The 27,855-nt window shown below is 42.9% G+C and overlaps 1 protein-coding gene across 5 annotated transcripts in view; it reads right to left on the bottom strand.

Annotated features, from left to right (window-relative positions):
- The window catches only part of FOXRED1 (FAD dependent oxidoreductase domain containing 1), a 138,414-nt gene that overhangs the window by 53,139 nt on the left and 57,420 nt on the right, over positions 1-27,855 (bottom strand). For all 5 annotated transcript variants that reach the window (XM_075603307.1, XM_075603304.1, XM_075603306.1 and 2 more), the window contains 3 exons: positions 23,249-23,325; positions 21,006-21,166; positions 13,873-14,002 (listed from right to left, as the gene is read on the bottom strand). In XM_075603307.1, the coding sequence (XP_075459422.1) occupies positions 13,873-14,002; positions 21,006-21,166; positions 23,249-23,325 (368 nt within the window). The remainder of the gene's footprint in view (positions 1-13,872; positions 14,003-21,005; positions 21,167-23,248; positions 23,326-27,855) is intronic.

Here is a 27,855-nt window from a genome sequence, read left to right on the forward strand (position 1 = left end):
GGAGACCTAGTTGCCTCTGTACAAACGTAGTCCATATTAACCACGTCATCAGGATCTGTCAACAAGTTTGTGTTTTCAGGAACTGCCACCCACTTGGCTAAAACATCTTCTGTGGTGTCCTGGGTGTGTCCACTAGTTTGATAATCTTCTGGACAACGTAAATGAAATTGAGGATCTGGATTTTTGAATTCCAGATCAGGGAGTATATTCTCAGGAGGGTGCCTATCTGTTTCTGGAATAACAGCAGCACAATCAAAGTCAATTCTTTCTCCTTCCTCTTTGTCATCAGTGAGGGCATTGAGTTTACGTTCCCTGGTCTCCTTTTGTGACCGTGTCTCTTTTAGCCTTGGAATCTCTTTCTCCAACTTCATCTTTATAGCAAATCGTAATATTGCAACAGCATTGAAGATACACGTATAGGAACGTACAGCTTGCTTGGTTAGGAGGTAGGATTGATAGCCCGACTGAACCACTTTAGCCGCTTCTCCCATGTCCGTCATCTGTTTCAGAGCGAGGTTTAACTCTGTTTCATTTTCTCTATTCTTGACCTGCAGCTGCAGGTGCTCCTTCTGGGTCTTGTCCAGCTCCAGCTGCAGCCGGGCCCCCTCATTTGCCGTGTGGTCCAGCTGCTTGTAGATATCGGCCATCTCGCTTTCATAGCGCAATGTCAGGCAGACCACCTGACGGACGGAGATCTCCTCTCTCTTGGCGCACTGTATCTCGCGCTCAGCCATCTGCTTCTGCAGCTCTTCAACCTGATCGTGCCAGACCTCCCTCAGGGTCTTCACCTCTATCTGGTGCTTGCTCTGGGTTTGCATCAGCGCCTCCATTTTTTGGAGCTCTGCAGTTTGTGTCGCCTGGATCGCCGCTGATTCTGTATTCTGCAGTGCTTCCTGCATTTCTAACTTTTCCTGGATCAATTGCTTCTCCACTTTTTCTGCTTGGTGAAGCTTCTCATCACCTTCCCTGATCTGGTCAGTCAAGTCTGAATTTTTCTGTGTCAGACTTACATTCTCTCTCTTTACAGTCTCTAAATTACTCAGGGTATTCTCATAGGTTTCCTTCAATGTACACAGCTCTGTGCTGCGAGCGTAGACCTCATGGCGTGAGAGTTCCAGCTCTGCTTTAAGCGCGCTAGCCTCTTGCCGAGAAACCCCTAACTCTGTGATGAAGTTTTGCACATCTTTCTGGGACATCTCATAGCATAGTTTCCAGTCAGTTCTTGTTTTCTTTGATTCGCTTGGCTCTCTGCCTATGATGGTAGCAGTAGCCTTTGTCATCTCTAGGCGTGTCGTCATTCCTGGGACGATTGCGCCAGGCCCTATGGGCTGTTGCTCATCTCGGCGCCTTTCTGACGCATGTCCTGACAGTGCAGGTTCAAGTGGCTCGTTCACTTCCCCTGTGACTTGAGGAACAGTTTTCTTTCTTTTTGCTTTATTAGCTCCAGAGATATCAGTGGTACTGGGCACACACTCACTGTTATCAGCTTCCACATCTTGCTTGCACTCACAGGGCGTTGCTTGCTTTTGCAGCTGTTTGTCTTTGAAAATTTTGGGGCACACATCTTCCATGTGACCTACTTCACGACAGGCCCCGCATACTAAATTCATCTGTGGGTACGGCTCTCCTCCAGGGTCGTGATCATAGTATGGCCTGAAGGGACACTGTTTTGTATGGTTACGTACATTACACAACAAACATTTCACGTCGGCCATTTTAGAAACCCGGCAGGGACAATTTGCTAGCTGCAATTTCACTCACTTCAGCAACTTGCATACAGCACTTGCTAGCTGCAAATTCACTCACTTCAGCAAAAGGCATAAGCTTTACAAACAGCACTTGCTAGATGCAAATTTTTTTTTTCCAGCAAAACATTTTGGTTTTCTGTTTGGGTTCAGGGTGCTATTGCATCCACACTTCGCACATTCTCTGTGTATGCTAGAAGCACAACTGATATACACAGTGGGACAGACTTCACTCATAGAATCTGTACTTTAGTTCAGCTCGGCGGCCATTTTAAACCCCCGCATTTATTTGCAAACCCACAGACTTTTTAGTGTCTGCCCGCATTCTCCACCATATGTGACAAACGCCCCTCTTTTGTAGTGCTGACGTCTGTCTGGGTTCTTCCCGACACAGTCTTCTAGGGTTAATTATACAACAAACAGGATCATGCAAAGTATTATGCTGCTTAACTCAGGCTTCTGCCTGCTTTATTTTCATCCAAGTAAGGTACTGCAGCTTTAACATGTGTAGGTTAGAGGTACTCAGATACTTTCATTCAGCAGTTCACATATTTCAGTGTTACAATATTTCCCACACTGTTATTTCAAGAAATAAAACCAAAATCATATAAGCAAATCCTATCCCTTTCAGGGATCTAACTACACATCAGAATCAGTCTCTCTAACAGCTGCTGGCCAACTAAACTGGTTCCCCAGCTTAAAACAATGCTCTCTCATTTAGGGTCACAAGATACAGTACAGTCTTTTAGCAACAGCAGTAACCATTTGTTTTGTCTTATCTGTTCGTGGAGTCCAGGCAAATCCTCTGGTACTGTGATACGTGGAGGGGCCGTCAACCCCGATACTGGATGCAGGGGAGCAGCGACACCCCCAGCCCCCAGGCTCCAAGGAGAGAGAGTGAAATGCAAAACCTCTCTGCTCTAAATACCTGTGCATGTGATTAGAAGAGCAGGTGAGGGAGAACTAGAGCCATTGTAATCTGTGGTCTGGATTTTCCATCCAGCTGCCTGAGTTAATGGGAAGCTGTGGAACGGATCATTAACTATTCCTGCACTTTCTGCTCTAAAACGGGGCAGAAAGCTGCCTAACATCTTTGGACTATGTCACAGTACATTAATAATATACACCATTTGTTAGCCAAATGAGTGGATATAGCTTAACATTGCAGACAGCCTTACATGTAGCGTGTACAAAGACATTATTTCCTATAACAATATACTACATGACGAACCATTAGTACACATTGGTCTTCATCAGAAACCTGTTCGGTTTCGAAACGCGTTGGATTAAACAAGTATCCTGAGACCTGTTACCCACCCCGTTGGCATTATCTACCTGGCTACCGGAGGACAGTCACGCGAGCAGCGCTGCTCTAGACGGATGACGTCACAACCCGGAAGTGCCTGCCGCAACGGAGGTTTGGAGGAGGATTGAAGCTGCCGTGTATGTCCCAGAGACAGGGCTGCTTCTCTGTGAACTGCAAACACGGGACACTGTCTATTCACGGAGTGGTTATCTCAAAAAGACTCCCCTTTTGATGCTACAGAACCTGGCACCACAGAGGGTTCCTGCTGGTGACATCCAAACCGGTTTCCACTGATGACATCTGTTGGTGTATGGGTAACTTACCCCTAACATGCTCACTTGTAATTAACTTCATGTACGCACATTACTTACCATATTGAATTTTTGATTTAATATACTTAATGCACTATGAGCGTTGTGCGCTGTGTTTTTTTGTCTATTTGTCTAACGTTCTAGGGGGTGCTCTGAGCCATCCCTGGTACCACAGCTGCAGACGCTTCATTCAAAATTGATAAAAATAGGTCACGTATTTCACTTATTTTTTATCACAATTTAATCACTTCACGTGTGTGTTAGAATTTAATAGTTGCGCACTTTCCCTTCACCTAGCCATGATATGCGTAATGCTAGCAGCACCATGGAGGGATATGTATTGAACGCACAGCGTAAACATCGTTTTGCGCATGCACTAAGACTTAGTCCACAGGCACCGGAACAAACATATCAGTAGTAATGCCAGCAATGCCATTAGAAAAATGAGACAGTTCACTATCTGTAGTTTTATCCTTGCAGTTTAAACATATACGTAACTTATGCGTGAATATCCACAATCGTATAGAGATGTGTTAAGCGTTGTCATGCTGAGAAATAGATAAATGTGCAATCTTTGAACATCATGTGTTTGCTGTATTTTACAGATGTCGAGGATGAATACATGGGACCAATGTATGATTTCAGATGGGCCAATCATTATATTAGATGAATCTGACGACTAGCGAACAACTATTATAATAAATATGTAACAATGCTTTCAATGATTGGTGCGCAGATTAACAATCACTACATAATGTTATCCTATTGTGCAAATATTTACTATGCACTTAATTATCATAAGGATGTTGCTAAGCACTGAAGTTAGAACTTATATTGATATTTTTTTCTTTTCTACTAACATTATATGTATTGCCATGTGATATATGCAACCAACATTTTCACTCCGCAAACACATTAATCTACTATATATTATAATCTCACGTGTGACTTGTCAAAGAATTTAAATGCTACATACCAACTCGTACACATTGTATCTGAACGTACACAATAACAATAGGGAGGTGATAGTTGTGTTTAGTCGTGTGAATGTTATATTATCACCTAAGTTGTAGTGGTAACCTAACATGCCTGAGCTAATGAATGTTAGGTACAGATCATTAAACCATGAACATTTGTGTGTACATTTAATTCACACGGGTAACTATAGTTTAGTGTTATTAGTAAACGTTCAACACATACATAGCTAAGTGAGGCAGATGATAAAAGCAACATTATTATGTTGCTTTATATTATTTCTGGTCGAAATACATGCACCACACAAAAACTACAACACACACTATGTTGCAGAAATGTGTGCGTATGCAAATGTCCACTTCATTTAGGTTCATATGTTGACAGTAGTTATAAAGGATCATGATCATTATGAAGAACTAATGTGAATGAAATAAAAATTTTATTAACTACATTGTCATTGTGTTTAATTATTTAGGAAAAGTTGAGAATCTAAAGAACTATACTTTGGAATGGTGTTTACATTTTGACAAATGTTAGATGAACGTCAAATCAACACACATCTTTCACTTATACATACACATGTGACAATGTAGTAATCAACATGAATATGAAGTGAGACAAGAACTAATCACATACATTGCAATGTTAATGATGTTTAACACATTTGGGTCTTTTCATACAAACATGCATTGAGTGTTAACATCGCTCATGTGCATGAATGAATGTTATTACGTTGCCAAAATTACATGTTATGTCATGTACGTAAGGATTTGAAAACACACTGCACAATAACCACCAAGTGTAGATAAACGCACGGACACAATACAGAAACGACATGTTTCAATTGTCAAATCTTTTTCATTACGTTCTCTTTATACATCCTGTAACTATACCTGTATCGAGGTTTGCACATCTTATGACAGATGTATAATTCAAATACATACCATGAGCAGTCCTTGGAGTGATATACCTTGAAAAATAAAACATGAATGAATATAAATCATTGTCAGGACATGTTCATTAAGGTAAGCAACACACAGAAGTGACAATTTTGTATGTGATATGAAACAAAATCTAGAATACGTCAAATATGATCTTAAATAAACAATAGTCTACACATCATTGTGACACACGTCACACTCCAAAAGAAAAATTGTATGTAACCATACTGCACTAGCTATTGGCTATCGACATAGTAGTTTTATTGTGTATGCATAACCAAAAAGAGCATGTACATAAAAAATAGATTTAGTACACATTATTTCCTCACATACACACAACACCTTTTAGTGGTAAGAAGTATAATACAACCTGTTGATGAATGACATACCAGTGCCACATGCAATTGTCCACACAGCAGAGAAGAGAAAGTTGTGAGAACCATATTCATCTGTTTCCTAAGTGAATGGTATTTGGACACATGTATTTATCATTACAATGATTTAATACATCTATGTAGTACTATGAACATATATGTATTTGCTTACATGAAAAATATGTGTTTATTACATTCCCACGTGTCTCCCCACCACTGGCTGTTTGCTCAGTGTCAGCTGGTAAATGTACGGGATGCTCCTCCTCCAAGCCCTGACGTATGTCGGGTACTAAATTATTTCGGAGTGCCAGATTGTGCAAAATGCAACATGCAATTATAATATCTGACACTTTAGCAGGCTTATATTGAAGTGCCCCACCAGTTCTATCTAAACACCTAAATCGTGTCTTCAGAAGCCCAAATGTTCTCTCTATGACGGATCATGTAGATATATGTGCCACGTTATACCTCTCCTCTGCTTCACATTGAGGGTTTGCCACCGGGGTCAACAGCCACGGCCTAATTCCGTATCCTGAGTCACCTATAATCCATCGTGCACAAATATGATACAATTTGTGTTAACATTATTACATTCAACAGTTCATACAAAAACAAGAGCTGTTTGTTAACACATCATAATATGTACTCACCCACCAGCCAACCAGGTCCAAAATAGCCTTCTTCGAAGCATGGAAGACTGATGAGTTTCTCAGGATAGTGGAATCGTGACTGGAACCAGGGAATTTGGCTACCACATGCATAATCTTCATCGTGGCATCGCATACCACCTGTACATTCAGGGAATGGTAGTGCTTACGGTTGTGGTAAGCATGCTCACTCTGACTAGGCGGGATCAAAGCAACATGGGTGCAATCTATTGCACCCATCACACATGGAATCCCGGCTATGGTATAAAAGCCATTCCTGACTTCCAGCCACTGTGTCTGCTCATATATATAATTCCTAGCGCGTCTATTCAGTGCACATAGAAACTGGGTAAAGGCCCGCGAGAATGTAGATTGCGAGACCCCGCCCACTATGCCCACAGTTGTCTGGAATGACGCGGAAGCAAGATAATGTAATGAGCACAGAATTTTAACAAGCCCAGGGACTGCACGACCTCTGGCTGTTACAAAATCTAAATCTCCCTGTATCTCTTCATAAAGAGCTAAGATTGCTGCTGAACTCAAACGATAGCGACTTATAATCTCCTCCTCACTCATCCCATCTAACATGGTTCTCTCCCTGCACAAACGAGGACGAGGCACAACTTCTCTCCTCTCACTTCTCCTCGCCCTCTCCCTCTCCTCTTCGTGTCCCTGTCCCTGTCTCTATCCCTTCCTTGGCCTGTGACATCCTCTCCATCAGCAAGCCTCTCCTCCAATAGAATCTTCCTCCGTCTCATAAACATTTGCATCATTTTCAGGTCTGTAGCTGTCAATGCGCAGGTAATTAGCCTCCTTTAAATACCTATGTGATGATGTCAGGTGACTTGATGAAGTGCAAGGTGTTACATTAACATATCCAAGTAGTTAACTCCAAACGGGTATCCAGTACGAATTAAAAGGATGTTTTATGTGTGTTCACCAGGCAATCATGATATTTGACAATGATGTAACGTTAAGCTTTGTACAACCATTTATTCGCAAGTATTTATGGATTGTGTAATGCATGTACCACTTCTGAACGCAACACTCAGTCATCTCATTAGGACACAACCATGACATTGACGTTGCAACATGTCTAATTTGGCATGTTATTGTCACATGTTCACATGAACTAATTGTAATGTGCATATGCATAATTTATTTCCATCAGGATACTTCCTATTGATTATGTTTCAATCGTGTAAAAATAAGTAACTATTATAGATGTGTGTATAAGTTTTATGTTTCAATCGTGTAAAAATGAGTAACTATTATAGATGTGTGTATAAGTTAGCATGAAGTGATTGTAATGCATCGTGTACAATGTAAACATGCAATGTTATTGAGTGTCCAATTGCGGACGTCATCAAAAGAGGGAGATCACAAAGTACATGTTAACATGAAAACAAACAGCTACATTTACATTTGTTCATGCGTTACACATTCAAAGCATTCTCTAATGTATACCAACATTAGTATACGCTGGATCTGTTAGATGTGTGAAATCTGTTACATCATATAATAAATTGAAGCACACTTAAGTAACATGTTTCATATTATGTGACCTGTTCCTTTAAGAGTTTACTATTGGAGTTTCCCTTGACACATCATAACATTAAGACTAATGTGACACGCAAATCATCATAACATTGAAAAGTACCATGTTCTGCCAATAATAAACGTAAGCGCTGACACGATGAAGTGAATGACATTGACACTGTAATGCCAATCACATTTTTATTATGAGCAATAGAACGTAAACACTCCTATAATGTTATAAGTCCCCGCTCCATTGACTCCATTGATGTAGAGATGAGGTTTTTTTTCTAAGTGCCGTCCCGGCAACCTTGCCGATCCTTCTCCCCTCCAACTTGCCAACTTTAGTTGGCAGGACAAATTGCCGATGAAATCTCCATTTTTGAGTGCCGATCAGCACCGATAAGCTGATCGGGGCTACTAGAATACAGCCGATTTCAAAAAGTGCCGAAAAGTGCCGATAAGTGGGTTATCGGCAGCTGCATGCCGATAACTTTTTATCGGGAAGAAAAAATGCAGATTTTGATCACTTATCAGCGCTTACTGAATCTCAAATCCAATTTTGGCGGGAAAATGCCGATAAAAGCCTTATCGGCGCTTACTGCATGAGGCCCTTTATCCTATATCCGTACTTACAGTATTTTGATACAGGCGAAGGCAAAGAAAAACCCCAGTGGCATATCATCCAATAATATCTCATAAGGGGAAAAATAAATTCCTTCCTGATTCCAAGAATTGGCAATCGGATTACTCACTGGATGCTTCCCATGTTTACTTATTTGGTATATCCCTGTATACCTTTCCTTTCCAAAAACACGTCCAACCTTTTTCTGAACAAATCTATTGTATCTGCCATCACAGTCGCAGTGGATAATGAATTCCACATTTTAACTGCCCTTACTGTAAAGAACCCTTTCCTTTGTTGCTGGTGAAATCTCCTTTCCTCCAACCTTAAGGGATGGCCCGAGTCCTTTGTACTGCTCGTGGGATGAATAGTCCTTTTGAAAGCTCCTTCTACTGTCCCTGAATATATTTGTATATATTTATGATATCCCCTCTTAGACGCCCCTTTTCTACAGGAGACTGGGGGGAAGAGGGAGAGAGAGGGACAGAGGGGGGGGGGGAGAGGGGGGCAGGGAGACAGGAGGGAAGAGAGAGAGGGGGGAGAGGGGAGAGATAGCGAGAGAGGGGGAAGAGGGAGAGGGAGAGGGAGGGGAAGAGGGAGAGGGAGGGGAAGAGGGATGGAGAGGGGAAGAGGGAGAGAGAGGGGGGAAGAGGGAGAGAGGGGGAAGAGGGACAGAGGGGGGAAGAGGGAGATAGGGATGAAGAGGGAGAAAGGGGGAAAAGAGAGAGGGGGAAGAGGGAGAGAGGGGGAGTGAGAGGGGGAGAGGGGGAAGAGAGAGAGAGAGGGGGAGAAGAGGGGGAGAAGAGGGGGGAGAGGGAGACGGGGAGAAGAGAGGGGGAGAGGGAGAGGTAGACGGGGGGTTGGGAGGGGAGACGGGGGGTTGGGGGGGAGGAGAGGGAGACGGGGTTGGGGGAGTGGAAGAGGGAGACACGGGGGTGTGGAAGAGGGAGACACGGGTAGGGAAGAGGGAGACACGTGTAGGGAAGAGGGAGACACGGGAGTGGGGAAGAGGGAGACACGGGTGTGGGGGAAGAGGGAGACACGGGGGTGGGGAAGAGGGAGACAGGGGGGGTGGGGAAGAGGGAGACGGGGGTGTGGGGAAGAGGGGGAGACGGGGGTGTGGGGAAGAGGGGGAGACAGGGGTGTGGGGAAGAGGGAGACACGGGGGTAGGGAAGAGGGAGACACGGGGGTAGGGAAGAGGGAGACACAGGGGTAGGGAAGAGGGAGACACAGGGGTGGGGAAGAGGGAGACACGGGGTGGGGAAGAGGGAGACACGGGGGTGGGGAAGAGGGAGACACGGAGTTGGGGAAGAGTGAGACACGGGGGTGGGGAAGAGTGAGACACGGGGTTGGGGAAGAGTGAGACACGGGGGTGGGGAAGAGGGAGACACGGGGTGGGGAAGAGGGAGACACGGGGGTTGGGAAGAGGGAGACGGGGGTAGAAGAGGGAAACGGGGGGTGGAAGAGGGAGAGAGGTAGAAGAGGAAGAGAGGGGGAAGAGAGAGAGGGAAAGATGGAGACGGGGGGGGGGGTGGAAGAGGGAGACGGGGGGTGGAAGAGGGAGACAGGGGGTGAAAGAGGGAGACGGGGGGTGGAAGAGGCAGAGAGAGGGGCGGGAAGAGGGAGAGCAGAGGGAGAGAGGGGGAAGAGGGAGAGAGCGGGAAGATGGAGACAGGGATGAAGAGAGAGAAAGGGGTAAGAGAGAGGGGGGGAAGAGAGAGAGAGGGGGGAAGAGGGAGAGAGGGGGAAGAGGGAGAGAGGTGGAAGAGAGAGAGAGGTGGAAGAGGGAGAGAGGTGGAAGAGGGAGAGAGGTGGAAGAGGGAGAGAGGGGGAATAGAGTGAGGGAAGAAGAGAGAGAGGGGAAGCTGGAGACGAGGGTGGAAGAGGGAGACGGGGTTGGAAGAGGGAGATGGGGTGGAAGAGAGACTGGGGATGGAAGAGGGAGACGGGGTGGAAGAGGGAGGCGGGGGTGGAAGAGGGAGACGGGAGTGGAAGAGGCAGAGAGAGGGATGGGAAGAGGGGGGGAAGAAGGAGACAGGGGTGAAGAGAGAGTGAGACACAGGAGGGAAGAGAGAGAGACACAGGAGGGAAGAGAGAGGGAGACAGGAGGGAAGAGAGAGAGGAGGGAAGAGAGAGAGAGAGAGAGAGAGAGGAGAGAGAGAGAGAGACAAGAGTAGGGAGAGACAAAGATGGGGAAGAGAGAGGGTGAAGAGGGAGGGAGAGGAAAGGGAAGAGAGGGAAGAGGGAGAGAGGAGGGGGAAGAGGGAGAAGAGAGAAAGGGGGGAAGAGAGAAAAGGGGGGAAGAGGGAGAGGGGGGAAGAGGGAGAGATGGGGAAGAGGGAGGTGGGGTAGAGAGAGAGAGAGGGGGGAAGAGAGAGGGGGGGTGAGGTAGAGAGAGAGGATGGGGAAGAGGGAGAGAGGAGAGGGAGAGAGGAGAGGGAGAGCGGAGGGAGAAGAGGGAGAGCGGAGGGGGAAGAGGGAGAGCGGAGGGGGAAGAGGGAGTGGAGGGGGAAGAGGGAGATGGGGGGGAGAGGGAGAGTGGGGAAGAGCCTTGAACATAAATATTTTTTGACCATGCCAGCCACTTGATCCTTACGAATTCTCTTATGATAATCCAATTAAGTGAATTTCCTCATCACTTTGTACTTATTGGTACAAATCATTGAAACAGTGACCTATATGTTTGTTGCAAACTTAGAAATTAGTCCCATTTTAGTATGAAGTCTGCTGATGAAAAGATTGGAGTATGCAGTACTGTAGGTGATGCAGGACCCATCACCTGGTCCCCAGACATAAAACAATATAAAGAGAGGACTCCAGCACACAGCATTAGACATCGAATAATGCAATTTGCTGATATTAAAGGATGGATAAATAACACATTTCGTTTCATTTTAACATTTTCTAGAGAGATTTTTCATTCCACCATATGGTAGTAGAGGGGACAATCGGCCATATATACAATGAGGTCACTGTGACAATAGGGGGGTAACCAGGCTCTCAAATAAGGTTAAGCCCGCTTGGTTACCGCTATTCCGTAATAAGGGTTTAAGAAGAGTCAGCTCTGTTTAATGCATAAAATGTATTGTGCGACAATAATGTATTGTATGTGTTTTTACCATTCCAGGTGTGCAATCAAGCAGAGATTTCTGTGGTATGAGTTTCATGGGTGGTTATATGGAGAAAGTGTTGTCAGAATGTGCCTAGCTTGTCAGGGTCCAGAGCTGCTGGTTCCCCTAAAAATGTACCCAGGAATTAGGTCTGATTCCTGGATACATGTTGGCACATTTCCCGGCGGCAATATCTCCCCTTGAAAACGCTTTTGCTACTGACCACTTGGAGTTCCCTGCTTCAGCACAGACCAGAAAGGTAAAAGGGGCATAGGGATGTGAGGTATCTCTGAATCAGTCAAGGGGTCCCTAGGTTAATGGGGATACCCAGTAAATGCCCAGGTCACCCAAAACAGTTATAGGGGTTCTGAGGTGCTCCAACCATACATATAAGGTTGTGAGGGGATTCTTAGAATCCATACTAAGTCTATGCAATAGTGTGTGGGGAATATGGCTAGTGAAAAGTAAAGTGCAGCTTTTTATTCTATTTCCCATAGAAATACTTAGGTTTTTACAGTGTATATTTGATTAACTAAGTGTCTTAAGTACATATATGCTTTGTGCACAGTAAAATGAGGCACAATGATGAAAAGTATCCTTGTAGCTAAAAGAATCCCTAGGTTAAGGGGGGTACCCCAGTTAGTGCCAAGGTGTCTCAGAACCTGAATTGGGTTTGTGGGTGCCCCAGCCGATTATGGAGGTACCCCAAAATGTATGCTGTATTAAAGTATTACTATAAGGCTCTATGCAGTCAGCTGGGGCATATGTTTAAAATGCCAGCTAGTCTGCATAGAATCCGTAAGATGAAAGAGGAGAGGATGTTGGGAGGTGTCGGGGTGCTAAATGGACATGGCTGAGTACTGGGTCCGGAGAACAGAGACCCCCTGTGGTTGGGACCCTATGGTCTGCTAGATTCAGTATGACTTGCCCAGCGGGAGACAATGGGCTGGCTAGGGAAAAGATGGCGATCGTAGGAACTTTTCCTATTGGCCAGAACATATGTCCCGCCAACGGGGCGTCCCGAGCTGGTTCAACACGCCCCCTGCCTCTGACATCATCAGCCAGATGAGCCACGCTCTGATTGGCTGGTGGGACATGTTCCCACCCCGGATTGGCAGCAGGGTTGTGAATGAAACTCAGACGTATTAAAACCCCTGAGTGTAACGCTGTGCTGCACACAGACCAGACCAGTCCCCAGTACTTAGGTGGGAAAGTAGTGTACCACGCACCCACAGCAGTGAGGGCGTGCCCAGAGTGTGGTAGAGTGCGTTGCCGGGTTTGGTGAGAGTAGAATGGTTAAGTACTTGCCGAGTCCGGAGCGCCAGAGGTCAGAGTAGTGAGTCTGTAAGCCAAGAGTAGAGGGAAGGAGAGAGCAGCAAGGTCGAAGTCTGTAGCCAAGTCCAGGGGTAGAGAGGTACACAAAGTCAAGGGAAGCCGGGGTCCAAATCCAGAGAGAGTAGTCAGACGAGCCGGATCAGTAACTAGAACAGGACAAGAGCAGACGGCCAGGTACAGAACTCCAAACAACACAAGGCTACTAGAAGCCATGCAGAGCGAGGAAAAAGAGGAAGGACTGGGGTAATAAAGGATGGCAGACCAATGGAGGGCAGGGGAGAAGCGGAGGTGTGTCTGAGATGCCTCAGGGATAGGCACGGGGGCAGAGAGGAGGAAGCAAGGTGTGTGGCTGGGCCGGGAGGAGGAGCGTTATGCGATGAGCTGGGGGTGAAGCCAGGAGTGCAGGATGGGAAAATAGAAGGCTGGGTGCGCGGGCGCCCTGTAAGACTTGCGCGCGTGCGGCCCGGAAGTGCGGCGGTGCGCCTCACTGCCAGAGGAGAGGGCAGCGGCATACAGCCGCCGAGAGTGGAGGCCCGACGGGATAATGCAGGGGCGGCCGCTGCGGAAGTCTGCTCAGGTAGGGAGGGGACCTGCCGCGGGGAATGCTTCCACCGGTTACTTACACTGAGCCAATCAGATTTGCAGATTCTAAGCACCAAGTCCAGTGAGTTAAAAAATCCAGACCTCTGGAGAAAGTGGAGGGGTGGTGTCTGGAACTGCAGGACGGTGCAGGCTAAATCTCAGTCAGGGGAAAATCCTTAGGTAGATTTCCCTGCACCTATAAGAGTATAGTTTTGTACCCCAGTTCCCAAGTAAGTGTGTCTTTTCTTATGTAGTTCGTGTAACATTGTGTGTTTACCTTTCCCTGTGAATAAATTTACAATTTATTTCATTAACTTGTTTTTCTCAATGTATGATTCAGATAAAAAGGTGTAAATTGCCTTGTCTCCCGTGACAGCCACTCACCTCAGTTGGGGAAAGGCCTCCTATATAGTTGCCTCCCATTCCCTCCCTTCTGAAGTAAGCACCTGAGCTGTCAATTAGTAGTGGGCAGTCCATGCCAGGCCCATCAGGGCAATGAAACACATAGATATACCTGAAACAGAATTATTCATTCATAAAACAGAATAAAAACTATAGTCCCGCAGATTACATTTGTAACCTTCATATTTTTCAATATCTCAGATTACTAGTCATGCATCTTAAACGCTAGGGATATTAGTGGGTTAATTAACCACTTCCCATCAAATTTCACCCTTTCATGACCTGTAATGTTAACAGGCTGCTATTTGAATGCTTGATCCAGGGGTTGTTATACATGCATCTATATCTGTCCATCATATAGGTATGCATGGCTGTATACAATAATTAGCACCCTTCTTACTACTATCATTGTACTGGAAATTAATCCCTAACATGTTTTTTATTCTCACTGTATTTGTTTGTGTGTCGAAGTTATAATATCAATGAAATTGTATTATTTTTGGCCAGATTTCGGCTTTTAATGGTATCCGTCCTCCTACAGCTGTGGGAGCGGTTACTTTAGGTCTTGTGTATCCAATTGCCAGCTAATTATACAATTATTTGTAATCACACTTTACAATATTGGACTGAGTGCAGTAAATAGGGTTCTTTTGGGTGATTCTGTTATCACCTTGTGTGTTCATATATGTGCTCTAGCTTTCCCTCTATGCACCATCCTTATTACATAATACTATCTACACCTATTGAGGTGAGCGGTGTTAGGTACTAGTCATACTGAGAAGAAAATACACTGCTGTACCCACAAGCTTTTGAGCCTATTAATTTTAAAGATGCAGTCTCCATAAGTAACATAAATTTAGTTGCAATAAAATTAGAACATATATAAACCTAAACTGAGAAAAGCATAACTAGAAATATCACAAAATATACAACACATTCCTAATGCTAGGGGATGTAAATGCCTTATGTCAAATTAAAAATGAAAACTCTATAACAACGTATAAAGCGTTTTTTAGATAATTCTCATGGGAGCCATTGTACAAATTTACTGTAACAGTTTTTGTAAAATGCATTTGGTGCAGCAACATTTCAAGCTTATCATATGTATTGCCATTTATCTGCTAAGCTTTAACTACTCCTACTGGTCTCAGTTTGGGTACTGAAATGATGCAGAACCACCCAGCATGCAAAGTACTTTTCATAATTTCTATGGAAGCACTCCTGTGGCTTGACCTTATATGCAAAAGTAACAGGTAACCCGACTGTACAATTGATTTTCAGTTTATAACATGAGTTTAAGATCTAGAAGTTCCTTTACAATGAAAAGAGATAGTTTAAGAATTATGGCTATAAAGACATTTTTAATGTTTGTGTAGAACATTTTGGTGTTTAACTTAAAGCGTCAAGCTTTTCATCTTTTAGTCAAAATATGTTACTAAAGAACGGCTCTTTTAAACTAAATACTTAATGGTGTAATATGATACCAGAGTTTTTATAGCATTCAATGGCAATAATGGTGCAGAATATTACAGAAACAAAGAGAGAAAGAACCTGGCAACTGAAAGCACTCTAGTACCTTGATAAGTTGAGTGTAGTTGAGTACATAAATATACATTTATTAATATTCATATTAAAATAAGGGGGTATAAATGGAAACACATCCAAAACAACAGATGGTGTTTTGCTTAGGTAGTTGTCCTAGGTGAATATAGTTACATAGTAGATGAGGTTGAAAAAAGACGTAGGTCCATCAAGTTCAACCTATGGTAAATTTAGACAACAGATACTTTATCCTATATCTATACTTACTTATTGATCCAGAGGAAGGCAAACAAAAACCCCCATTCAGGGTGTAAAATTAATTCCTTCCTGACTCCAAGAATTGGCAATCGGATTAATCCCTGGATCAACATCCTTCCCATGTATACTTATTTGGTATATCCCTGTATACCTTTCCCATCTAAAAAGATGTCCAACCTTTTTTTGAACAAATCTATTGTATCTGCCATCACAGTCTCCATGGGTAATAAATTCCACATTTTAACTGCCCTTACTGTAAAGAACCTTTTCCTTTGTTGCTGGTGAAATCTCCTTTCCTCCAACCTTAAGGGATGGCCCGAGTCCTTTGTACTGCCCGTGGGATGAATAGTTCTTTTGAAAGCTCCTTGTATTGTCCCTGAATATATTTGTATATAGTTATCATATCCCCTCTTAGACGCCTCTTTTCTAATGTAAATAAATCTAATTTAGCTAGCCTCTCCTCATAAGTTAGAATGTCCATCCCCTTTATTAATTTGGTGGCTCTTCTTTGCACTCTCTCTAGTTCCATAATGTCTTTTGTTAGGATTGGTGCCCAAAATTGTACTCCATATTCAAGGTGTGGTCTTACTAATGCTTTGTAAAGGGGCATAATAATGTTTACTTCCCTTCCATCCATTGCCCGTTTAATGCAAGATAAGATCTTGTTTGCCTTTGCAGCTACTGTATGACTTTAGGCACTATTGCTAAGCCTGCTGTCTACAAGCACTCCTAAATTCTTCTCCATCAAGGATTCCCCCAATTTATCCCCATTCAATTTGTAAGTCGCCTTTTTATTCTTGCATCCCAAATGCATAACCTTACATTTATCTCTATTAAACCTCATCTGCCATTTACCTGCCCACGTTTCCAGCCTCTCCACGTCCTTCTGAAGAGAAATTACATCTTGCTCTGATTCTACTACCTTACACAATTTAGTAACATCAGCAAAGGTGGAGACTTTGCTCTCGATACCAACCTCAAGGTCATTAATAAACAAGTTAAAAAGCAGGGGTCCCAGTATCGATCCCTGAGGTACTACACTCACGACTTTATCCCAACCTGAAAAAGTTCCATTTATGACAACCCTCTATTGTCTGTCCTTTAACCAGTTTTCAATCCAGGTACATATATTATTACTGAGTCCAATTTTCTTTATTTTGTACACCAACCTCTTGTGTGAAACCGTATCAAAAGCCTTTTCAAAATCTAAGTAGGCCACATCAACTGCATTACCCTAGTCTAAATTCCTACTTACCGCCTCAAAGAAACAAATAAGGTTAGTTTGGCAAGATCTATCCTTCATAAATCCATGATGACTATTACTAATAATTTTGTTTTCCATTAGGTATTCCTGAATATTATCCTGTATTAAACCTTCAAGTAGTTTCCCTACTATTGAAGTCAGTCTTACAGGTCTGTAATTTCCCGGTTGTGATCTAGCTCCCTTTTCAAATATAGGGACCACATCTGCTTTATGCCAATCTTGTGGTACTGAGCCTGTGGAAATGGAGTCCTTGAATATTAAATATAATGGTTTTGCTATTACTGAACTTAATTCCTTGAGAACTCTTGGATGTATGCCATCGGGGCCAGGTGCCTTATTTACTTTAATTTTTTCAAGTCGCTTATGAACTTCTTCCTCAGTTAACCAATTGTTCATTAATATGGAGGTTGTGGCTTCCTCCTGTGGCACTACTATTGAGCTTGATTTTTCCCTGGTAAACACAGAGGCAAATAATTTGTTTAATACCTCAGCTTTTTCCTTATTTCCAATAATCTGCCTACCCATCTCGCACTGAAAGTGTCCTATATTTTCTTTTCTCATTTTCTTGTTATTAAGGTACTTAAAGAACTTTTTAGGGTTGACCTTACTTTCTATTGCAATCCTTTTTTCATTATCCGTTTTTGCTAATTTGATTGCTCTTTTGCAATTTTTGTTACATTCCTTATAATTCTGATACGATGTCTCCGTCCCTTCTGACTTAAAGAATCTAAACGCCTTCCTCTTCTTGTCCATTTCCTCCCCTACCTCTTTATTTAGCCACATTGGTTTTGACTTATTTCTTTTATACTTATTACCCAAGGGTATACACTGATACGTGTGCTTTCTAACAATGTTTTAAAGACTGCCCATTTATCTTCGACATTTTTCCCTGCAAAAACATCATCCCATTCTATTACTACTAGATTAGACCTCAGTTTATTAAAATCTGCCTTTCTAAAGTTTAAAGTTTTTGTTGAACCCAAGCAATCTGTTTTTTGATAATTTATTTCAAATGAGACCATATTATGATCACTATTACTCAAATGTTCCAGGACTTGAATATTTGTTATTACTTCTACATTGTTTGATATGACCAAATCCAGAACTGCCCCTCTCGTGGTTGGTTCCTCAATAATTTGGGTCATATAATTGTCTTTAAGCACCCCAAAAACCTGTTTCCTTTTGTTGTAACGATAATCTCATTGCCCCAGTCTATGTCTGGATAATTAAAATCCCCCATTATGCAAACATGACCCAGTTTTGATGCCTTCTCCATTTGCAAAAGTATTTTAGCTTCCTCAATCTCACAGATATTTGGTGGTTTATAGCATATCCCTACAAACATTTTCTTTATACTTTTACCTCCACTGCTACTTTCTATCCACAAGTTCTCTACATTTTCATCATTCCCTTCATAGACACCATCCCTTATAATAGGTTTTAGATCCGGCTTGACATATAAACATACTCCACCTCCCGTTCTATTTGTTCGATCCTTCCGAAAAAGAGAATAACCCTCTAAATTAACTGTCCAGTCATGAGTTTCATCCCACCATGTTTCAGTAATGCCTATGATATCATACTGCTCCCTTGCAGCTATTAATTCAAGCTCCCCCATTTTATCTGTCAGGCTTCTTGCATTAGCAAGCATGCATTTAAGTTTTTTTTCAGCCCATACTATTATCTTATCTGCTCCTTCCTTTCTGCTCCCACTTGGTTTAGTCTTTAGAAGTTTTCTAGTATTATCGTATTTACTATGGGTGTCTCACTGCTTGTCAAAATTGCACTTGCCCCCATTCTATCTCCATACCACCTTGTATCCTCATCTATTCCATTTAGTTCATTATCTGTTTCATTCCCCTCCCCCCTCCTTCCTAGTTTAAAATCTCCTCCAACATTTTTAGCATTCTCCCCCCTAGCACCGAAGATCCCTCTTCATTGAGGTGCAATCCGCCCCTAGAATATAGATGTCACCTCACAGAAAAGGAGTTCCAGTGCTCTAAAAACCCAAACACCTCCTTCCTGCACCACTGTCTTAGCCATGCATTAACCTCCCTGATCTCTGACTGTCTCCCTGCGGTAGCGCATGGCACTGGTAGTATTTCAGAAAATGCTACCTTGGAAGTCCTTGCCTTAAGCTTTTGGCCTAGATCCCTGTAATCCCTGACCCTCCATCTTTCTCTAACTTTGTCATTGGTGCCAACGTGTACCAAGACCGCCGGGTCAATCCCAGCCCCCGGGTCAATCCCAGCCTCCCCATCGATCATCATAAACTATTATCCTCTTGACTATAAATATCTTTGTTTTTATTTCTGTATAGAGAGTTATTATGCTTAGATTACACCACTAGATTTGACTGCGTATGAGTGCAATAGGGATTTGAGACTCCGCTATTCTCACTCTTGTAAATTGTATTTGTTAATATTAAAAGTTGACTACAGTGAATAGTAATTGAAGTCACACCACTACTCTTTTAATCATTTGGTAGTACAGGTATTAAGGTCAGACTTTAATCCAAAATACTTACTACACAATGAGTAAACTACCCTAGCTGCGTCAGCAGCAATATATGGGCAGGATTATGACTGAATTTGTCAAATTTACCACGATAAATTACCATTACACATGATCACAAAAATCTAGTGGTGTTATCCAAGCATAATATCTCTCTGATAAAAAAGGGGATACACTTGGGCGCTAATGAATGAAGAGAAGTGGAGTGTAAGTGGTTATTCCAGAAAAAGGTGTTCTGGGATATAATTTGAATGCTTTTGATGCTGGCTTAAGGGCACCTTATGTCACAGTATTTGTATTTTCCTTAAATAGGAATTGTTTTTTTGTGTCAATTTTTAATAAATACTGTAGTTTTTTATGTTTAGCTACATTGTTGTTTTGCTCTTTTGAGGAAACTTGGTACACCACTTACTTCTCTTCATTCATTAGCGCCCGAGTGTATCCCCTTTTTTATCTTGTACACTTTTGTGGAGTCATGAGATCTCCACTTCACTTAGGCAGCTACACACATTTAATATCCACTACACTGGTATATTATCACATAATTTAATTCAGCGCTTTGAATCACTTTTTGTATAATATCTCTCTATACAGAAATAAAGACAGACATTTACAGTCAAGAGGATATTAGTTTATTAAATAAAGACACTTAGTCAAGAGGATAATAGTTTATTACGATCGATATTCACCTAGGACAACTACCTAAGCAAAACACCATCTGTTGTTTTGGATGTATCAATACCACTGACCAAAGATATCTAGCACTCGCCGTGTTTCCATTTATAACCCCTTATTTTAATATGAATATTAATAAAATTATTTTTAAGTACTCAATTACACTCAACATATCAAGGTACTAGAGTGCTTTCAGTTACCAGGTTCTTTCTCTCTTTGTTTCCACAATACTATATTATCCTGGGAATAGCACCATATCAATACTAGTATTAGCTGAGCTGGGGTAACGTCCCTTCCCCATCCTTTCCCCTCACGTTTCCCCCACCCCCAGGTCATCATGCAGAATATTATAGCATAGCCTACCACTTCGCGATAGAGGCTGATACAGGTGCGCCGACGAGTATTCTAAAACTTGCCTTGGAAAATCTGGGGCAATCACCAACAATGCCCAGGTACATGCTGCAATATTTCAGTGACATTTCTGCAGACAGACTAATGGCCCATTTGATTAACAAAGCAGGGGTCCCTGGCAGTCCCATTCAAACTCAATGGGACTGCCAGGGACCCCTGCTGTGTTAATCCGATGGGCCATTACTCTCTGCAGAAATGTCACTGAAATGTTGCAGCATGTACCCGGGTCTTGTTGGTGATAGCCCCAGATTTTCCAAGGCAAGTTTTAGAATACTCGTCGGCGTACCTGTACATCTGTATTATCATGTGTGCTGATTTCCTGATTGTTTAATGGATATAAATAGAACATTATTTTCTCTTCTACCCAGATGTAAAATGCTTTTCAGTTAGAGTTTAAATAAAATGCGATTTGTACAGATAACGTTCATTGACAGCAAATTAACAGCAGTACCTCTTCTTGGGCTCCACTGGAAGTTTCACTGCTTCTAATGAGTCTGGATGTCCTATCCCAATACCAGCCAACTCAGACAATTTAGATGACCAAGCACCGGCTGCATTAATTACGAGGGAGCATTCCACGGGTTGGCACTCCAGACTGTTGGGCATTTGTACCTATAATGGGAAACTTGGGCTAAGAACCTATCTTGTAACATGGCTTAAAAGCAGCCTTAGAGCATCTTATATTTATATTAATCTTATCTGAAGCAACAAAGTTTAGGGCTCTTCGAGAACAAGATCTTTCCTACTGAAACTTCCAGGTTATTGTACTATCTATCTATATAGCACACCTATGGAACACTACTTACTAAAGGGCCCTAGAGGGTTGACTGCAGGTATAGCTACAGTGTATTACCTCTATGAATCACATGGGATAGAATGACTAGGCAGAACCTAACCATACCCACCTTCTATAAGGTGCTTAGTGATGTCGCTAAGTAATTATACTAATAGAATGTTACACCCATCCCCTAATAGTCATTGTGACGGTAGGGGCAGCCAGCCTCACATAATAAAGGTGAAGCCCGGCTAGCTGCCCCAAAGCAGTGTGTAATTGTCGCCTCTGTGAGGCTCATTTTGGCCTGTATGCTATGTGTTTTGTGTAACCTCTTCCAGAAGAGAGCTTTATCACTGTGTGATATCTGGAAGGGGGAAACTGTGTGTATTGGGGAAATGGAACTGTAAAAAAAAAAAAAAACACTTTTATTCCCTGTGTTAGTGTTTTCCCCACACAGTTAGTAAGCCAGCAATGTCCTTTGTGTTTCTAGTATTTCTCTGTGTGCAGATACAGTAATTCACTTAGCTGGGCTGCATACAGAGAAATACCGGTTAGTGACAGAGGTTGGGAGCAGTATAATGGTATATAAAGAGGGGATGGAACATTCTAGGTTCAGATCCCAGGAGGACATCAAGATGGGGGAGTTTATTGTACACACTATAGTATAAATCCTGTTAGTCTGTAAATAGAAGTGTTAGTGTTAGACTCACATTGTTGGTTTCCAGTTAGACTATATGGCCCTGAGAAGTATCCAACCAATAAGAGGGGATGGCCAGGTACTCGATAGGAGGTTCTTTAGTAAGGAACTTGGGGAATCACCTTAGCATTACTAAAGGGTAAGAATCTCCTTTGTTCTGTCAGGGCGATAGGGTTTACTTATTACTCATGCAAGAGGGCATCCTGCCAAGGGATCTAAAAGGAGGTGGGATAGCTATCATCTAAGAGATGGAGTGCCACTTTACAGTACTGTAAAATGCAAGAGATGTGTCCCTTTTGGTGACAAACACTTATTTTCAGTTCCATGGGCCACACTGTTTCCTAGATACTTAGCGGTTAAGTTACCAGCATTACTTCTTAGTTTCTCCTGAGGGTTTAAACGGCTGTCCAATAGGAAGACGCAACAGATGACATTGCAGTTTGCTATTGGCTTGTGAAACGCACACAATTTGTATGACCATTTTGCCCTGAAGGGGCAAAGACATCAGTAACTTCATTGTATAATTTTTTCACAATTATACAATCTATATATCATTATGTTCAACAGGGTCAAAGCTACCACAACATCTAAGAGTACTGTTTGTAAAAAAGAGCTCGAGCAGTATAGGAAGTACTGGAAATAATTAAAAACATATCCAACGGTAAAATAAAAATATACTCATGAATTTAGAGTGGCATAAAAATGTAATAACATTTCTCTTATTTATATATACTGTATATTTTGGGTCTTATTGCAAATGCAGTTCACACATCACTGGAGTTATACAGTTATGTAGGACATTCAAAAATGCTCTGCAACATTAAATGTATGTGGGGTAAAAACACTATACCTCAGAGAGATTATGGGATTTTGTAGGGGCAACCATCACATGAGACTAAAAGAGTGGACCTCCCCATTGTTAATTCAGGTGAACATAACTAGAACCTGAGAACCCCCTTACCCCCCCCTCCCCTCTTAATGCTAGCTCCCCCACCAATGTCTTCCCATTTAATTTTAAAAGCAGACACCCCTTTGAAACCTTTTAATATTTTGGAAGATGCACAACAATGAGTTTTAGGTTAGGTTGTTAGTTAATGTGTCAGGCAGCACTCAGGGGGGTTAATAAACACAGCACTGAGCATATTTGAATAATTCATGCAACCCCCCCCTCCCCCAAGAGCTTGTCTTAAAATTATTCACCAAGGAATTCCCCAACACTTACAAGAACCTGCTTGATTCTCCTGAATGTCACTGGATCGCCCTCGTCTGTCACCATTTCCCGCTTGCTGTCTTTGAAACCTGGCAATGATAATATGAAATAAGATATGATAACAATATACAAATATGTTCGGGGACACTTCAAGGATCTTTCAAAAGAACTATTCATCCCAAGGGCAGTGCAAAGGACTTGGGGCCACCCCTTAAGGTTGGAGGAAAGGAAATTTCACCAGCAACAAAGGAAAGGGTTCTTTACAGTAAGGGCAGTTAAAATGTGGAATTTATTACCCATGGAGACTGTGATGGCAGATACAATAGATTTGTTCAAAAAAAGGTTGGACATCTTTTTAGATGGGAAAGGTATACAGGGATATACCAAATAAGTATACATGGCAAAGATGTTGACCCAGGGATTAATTCGATTGCCAATTCTTGGAGTCAGGAAGGAATTAATTTTTCCCCTTAATGGGGTTTTTTGTTTGCCTTCCTCTGGATCAATAAGTAAGTATAGATACTGTTCTAAAAAAAAAAAAAAAAAATGACCAACTTTTTTTTTTTTAAGAAAGGAAAGGTATACAGGGATATAGCTAATAAGTAAACATGGGAAGGATGTTGATCCACAGAGTAATCTGATTGCCAATATTCGGAGTCAGGAAGGAATTTATTTGCCCCCTTATGAGATATCATTAAATTATATTTCACTGTTTTTTTTTGCCTTCAATATACAGCAGGGCCCCAGGTATACGGCGGGTTCCGTTCCAGAGGCCCTGCGTATAGTGAAAATCGCCGGAAAGCGGATCCGGCGATTTTCAGTGCAGCGCATGCGCAAACCGGCATTTTTGCCGTTCTGCACATGAGCGATCTATACGGTGCGCGCGCAACCTGCGGTCTGCGCTTGCGCGCCGGGCGCACCCGCCCATTCTGCACATGCGCGATTTCAAATGCAACATGGCAGCCCCCTTATCGGTGCCGCCGTATCAGCGAATCGCCGAAAAGTGGAGCTTTGAGAAGCGGGGCCCTGCTGTACTATAACTATAACTATGGATAAAGTATCTGTCGTCTAAATTTAGCATAAGTTGAACTTGATGGACGCATGTTTTTTTTCAACCTCATCTACTAACTAAAAAAAAAGGCAACTCAGATGCCTGGTGCAAAAGACAGGGGAAGGGAAACAGTGATGGCGTGTTGTCACTCTGAAAGTATATATGTACAACATATTTATTATAGCTGCAAAATATTGCCAACCTAACTACAGGTAATCCTAAAATTTTATTGCAATTCATGACTAGTGCAAAACTTCAGCACAAGGCTTGCCAAACGAAAGTAATGCTACTGAAAGCACTCAAATAAATTTCCTTATGTAAATTTTTGCACTTTTTTTTTTCCTAACCCTTTCCGGTCGAATGTCGGACTATATCCGACACTACTATTTTCCACATGCGGTCCAATGTCGGATCGCGTGGAGGGAGGGTGAGGCGCCGGCAGCACATCCCCCGAACACTCCTCCCAGCAGCCGCACTGATGGGGCCCCCTCCCTTCCGCCCACTCCAGCGACGATCCGCCCACGCCCCCCACGATCCCAGACCTGCACCGATCCGCCCCCAGACCTGCACCGATCCGCCCCCACACCTGCACCGATCCCGGCAGCGAGCTCCAGTAGCTGACACGGAGGTAGAGGGGTGAGGAATGGGGGTGAGGTAGGGGGGCGAGGGGGCTGTGAGTGTGTGCAGTGAGTGTGTGCAGTGAGCAGTGAGTGTGTGCAGTGAGCAGTTAGTGTGTGCAGTGAGCAGTGTGTGTGCAGTGCGTGCGCACGCAGTATTGTATTGTATGTCTTTATTTATATAGCGCCATAAATGTACATAGCGCTTCACAGTAGTAATACATATCATATAAATAACAAATAATATAAATAACAGATCATGGGAATAAGTGCTTCAGACATACTGTAAAAGTAACATTAAGGAAGGAGTCCCTGCTCCGGGGAGCTTACAAACTAATTGGTAGGTAGGGAGAACGTACAGAGACAGTAGGAGGGAATACTAGTAAGTGCGTCTGCAGGGGGCCAAGCTTTATGTATCATGTGTCCATGATTATCCAGGGCTACTCATATGCTTCTTTAAGCAGATGTGTCTTAAGGTGGGTCTTAAAGGTGGATAGCGAGGGGGCTAGTCAGGTATTGAAGGGAAGGGCATTCCAGAGGTGTGGGGCAGAAAGTGAGAAAGGTTTAAGGCGGGAGAGAGCTTTAGATACAAAGGGGGTAGAAAGAAGACATCCTTGAGAAGAACGCAAGAGTCAGGATGGTGCATAGCGAGAAATTAGGGCTGAGATGTAAGGAGGGGCAGAAGAATGTAAAGCTTTAAAAGTGAGCAGGAGAATTGAGTGTGTGTTCTTGCGCGCGTAGTGTGTAGGGTGTGTGTGCAAAAAAAAAGTGTGCACGCGCAGAGTGTGTGCGCACGCGCAGTGTGTGCGTGCGCGGAGTATGTGTTCGCGCGCGCAGTGTGTGCAAAAAAAGTGTGTGTGCGCGCACGCAGTGTGTGTGTGTGTGCGAAATGTGAAGACTGTGCAGCGCACAGCAATGAAGGAGGCAAGCAGGTCTGGAAAACGAAATCCTTTATTGAGAAGCCATAAAATAGAGGGCTGCAACCCTTCTACGCGTTTCGTGCTAGTGCACTTTATCAAGAAGTGCCATACACGGTATACCAAACATTTAAATACAGCTGACTGCCATTTTTGGCGCCAAGAAAATTACGTCACAAATCTACATTGACCAATACACATTGCTCCTCTAGCGCATGCGCCCCACGACTGGATTCAGGACGCGCCCCTGCCACATACCAGGTCAATCCACAGTCCCAGAGAGTCACGCCCATCAGGACGCTCACCCGGACGCTATGACAAATCCCTGCCTGTGATAAGAGACACTCCCCCGTCCCGTCGGCACGCGCATGCACAGACGAGCAGCGTTTAGGGAGAAAAAGTTCAAACACCCCGTTCTTGCTCATACAAATGGATCTATGTTATAGAACACAATAATAGCTCCATCAATGACACTATTTGCACGCACACCCACATAATGCCATGGCAAATCGTGGAGGCAGCGATACAGGGTCATATACTGGTGGCCATAAGATCATAATTAGTTATACAAAAATGCATACAGTAAATGCTAAAAAAACACATGAATGTAAAAAACAGACGGGGAACCCATATAGGCAGTCAGTAACAAGATGTATAAAAATACACATAATTAAACAATTTATTTAGCTAAAAAAGCAAATTAAAAAGCATATATTCCTATACCCATATAAAAACAAATGTGCACCCCCTTGATGAAACAGAGGTCATAATAATCTTTTATAGCAGTAATTCATCAAATACAATCTGGGGATTTGCCCATTAGAAATATTTAGCAATAATACATTTCTTACACCATAGTTGATACAATAAGAGTATATACTTGATTATTCCCATCTTGCACCGTTACAGGTAATAACAATGAATACAGGTATCATATAAAATATATTATTTATACATATATCATAATTTATTATTCTTATAATTCAAGTAAAGATGAAGGGTCCAACCATATGAGAAATCCATTTTATGAAATCATTAATTTAGAGATAACCATTAATAATATAATACGAATACTACCAAACAATTGTCCCTACAAGTGTCAAAGTCAACATCTCCCTGGGGCAATTAACAGTTCACTAAGAGTGGGGTGGAGGTTTATTTCAGAAAATGACTGATGTTCCACTCTATGTTTATCCCATCTGGAAAATCTAGTTTTTAACATGAAAATCCAATAGGATTCTCTACAATCCAAGATTTTAACCATATCACCCCCTCTCTCTTTTCTGAGGATTCTCTCTATACCAACAAAAGAAAAATTATTGATGCCCCCCTCCCTAAACGCTGCTCGTCTGTGCATGCGCATGCCGACGGGACGGGGGAGTATCTCATCACAGGCAGGGCTTTGTCATAGCGTACGGGTGAGCGTCCTGATGGGCGTGACTCTCTGGGACTGTGGATTGACCTGGTATGTGGCAGGGGCGCGTCCTGAATCCAGTCGTGGGGCGCATGCGCTAGAGGAGCAATGTGTATTGGTCAATGTAGATTTGTGACGTCATTTTCTTGGCGCCAAAAACGGCAGTCAGCTGTATTTAAATGTTTGGTATACCGTGTATGGCACTTCTTGATAAAGTGCACTAGCACGAAACACGTAGAAGGGTTGCAGCCCTCTATTTTATGGCTTCTCAATAAAGGATTTCGTTTGCCAGACCTGCTTGCCTCATTCATTGCTGTGTGCTGCACACTCTTCACATTTTGGACTCTTAACCTGGATACAGCAGCACGCTTTGGAAGGGAGCCACTGAGGGATAAAAGTATCGTGAGTACATTTACCTGGGGCCAACCCAATGAGGTAGGGGGAGGGTGTCTCTGGGCAACCCACCCCTACCTTCAGGGTAATCTTAGAGCCTCCCTATAGGTTTAGTACTGTAATAATTCAATTATTCATTACCCAGTGAGTGCTCCCTTCCACTTAATATATACGGACCAACGCACTTTTGAGCACCATTCCTTCACCAAACTATGTGTGTGTGCGCG

The sequence above is a fragment of the Ascaphus truei genome, chromosome 6 (assembly GCF_040206685.1).
Source record: "Ascaphus truei isolate aAscTru1 chromosome 6, aAscTru1.hap1, whole genome shotgun sequence".
Classification (NCBI taxonomy): Eukaryota; Metazoa; Chordata; class Amphibia; order Anura; family Ascaphidae; genus Ascaphus; species Ascaphus truei.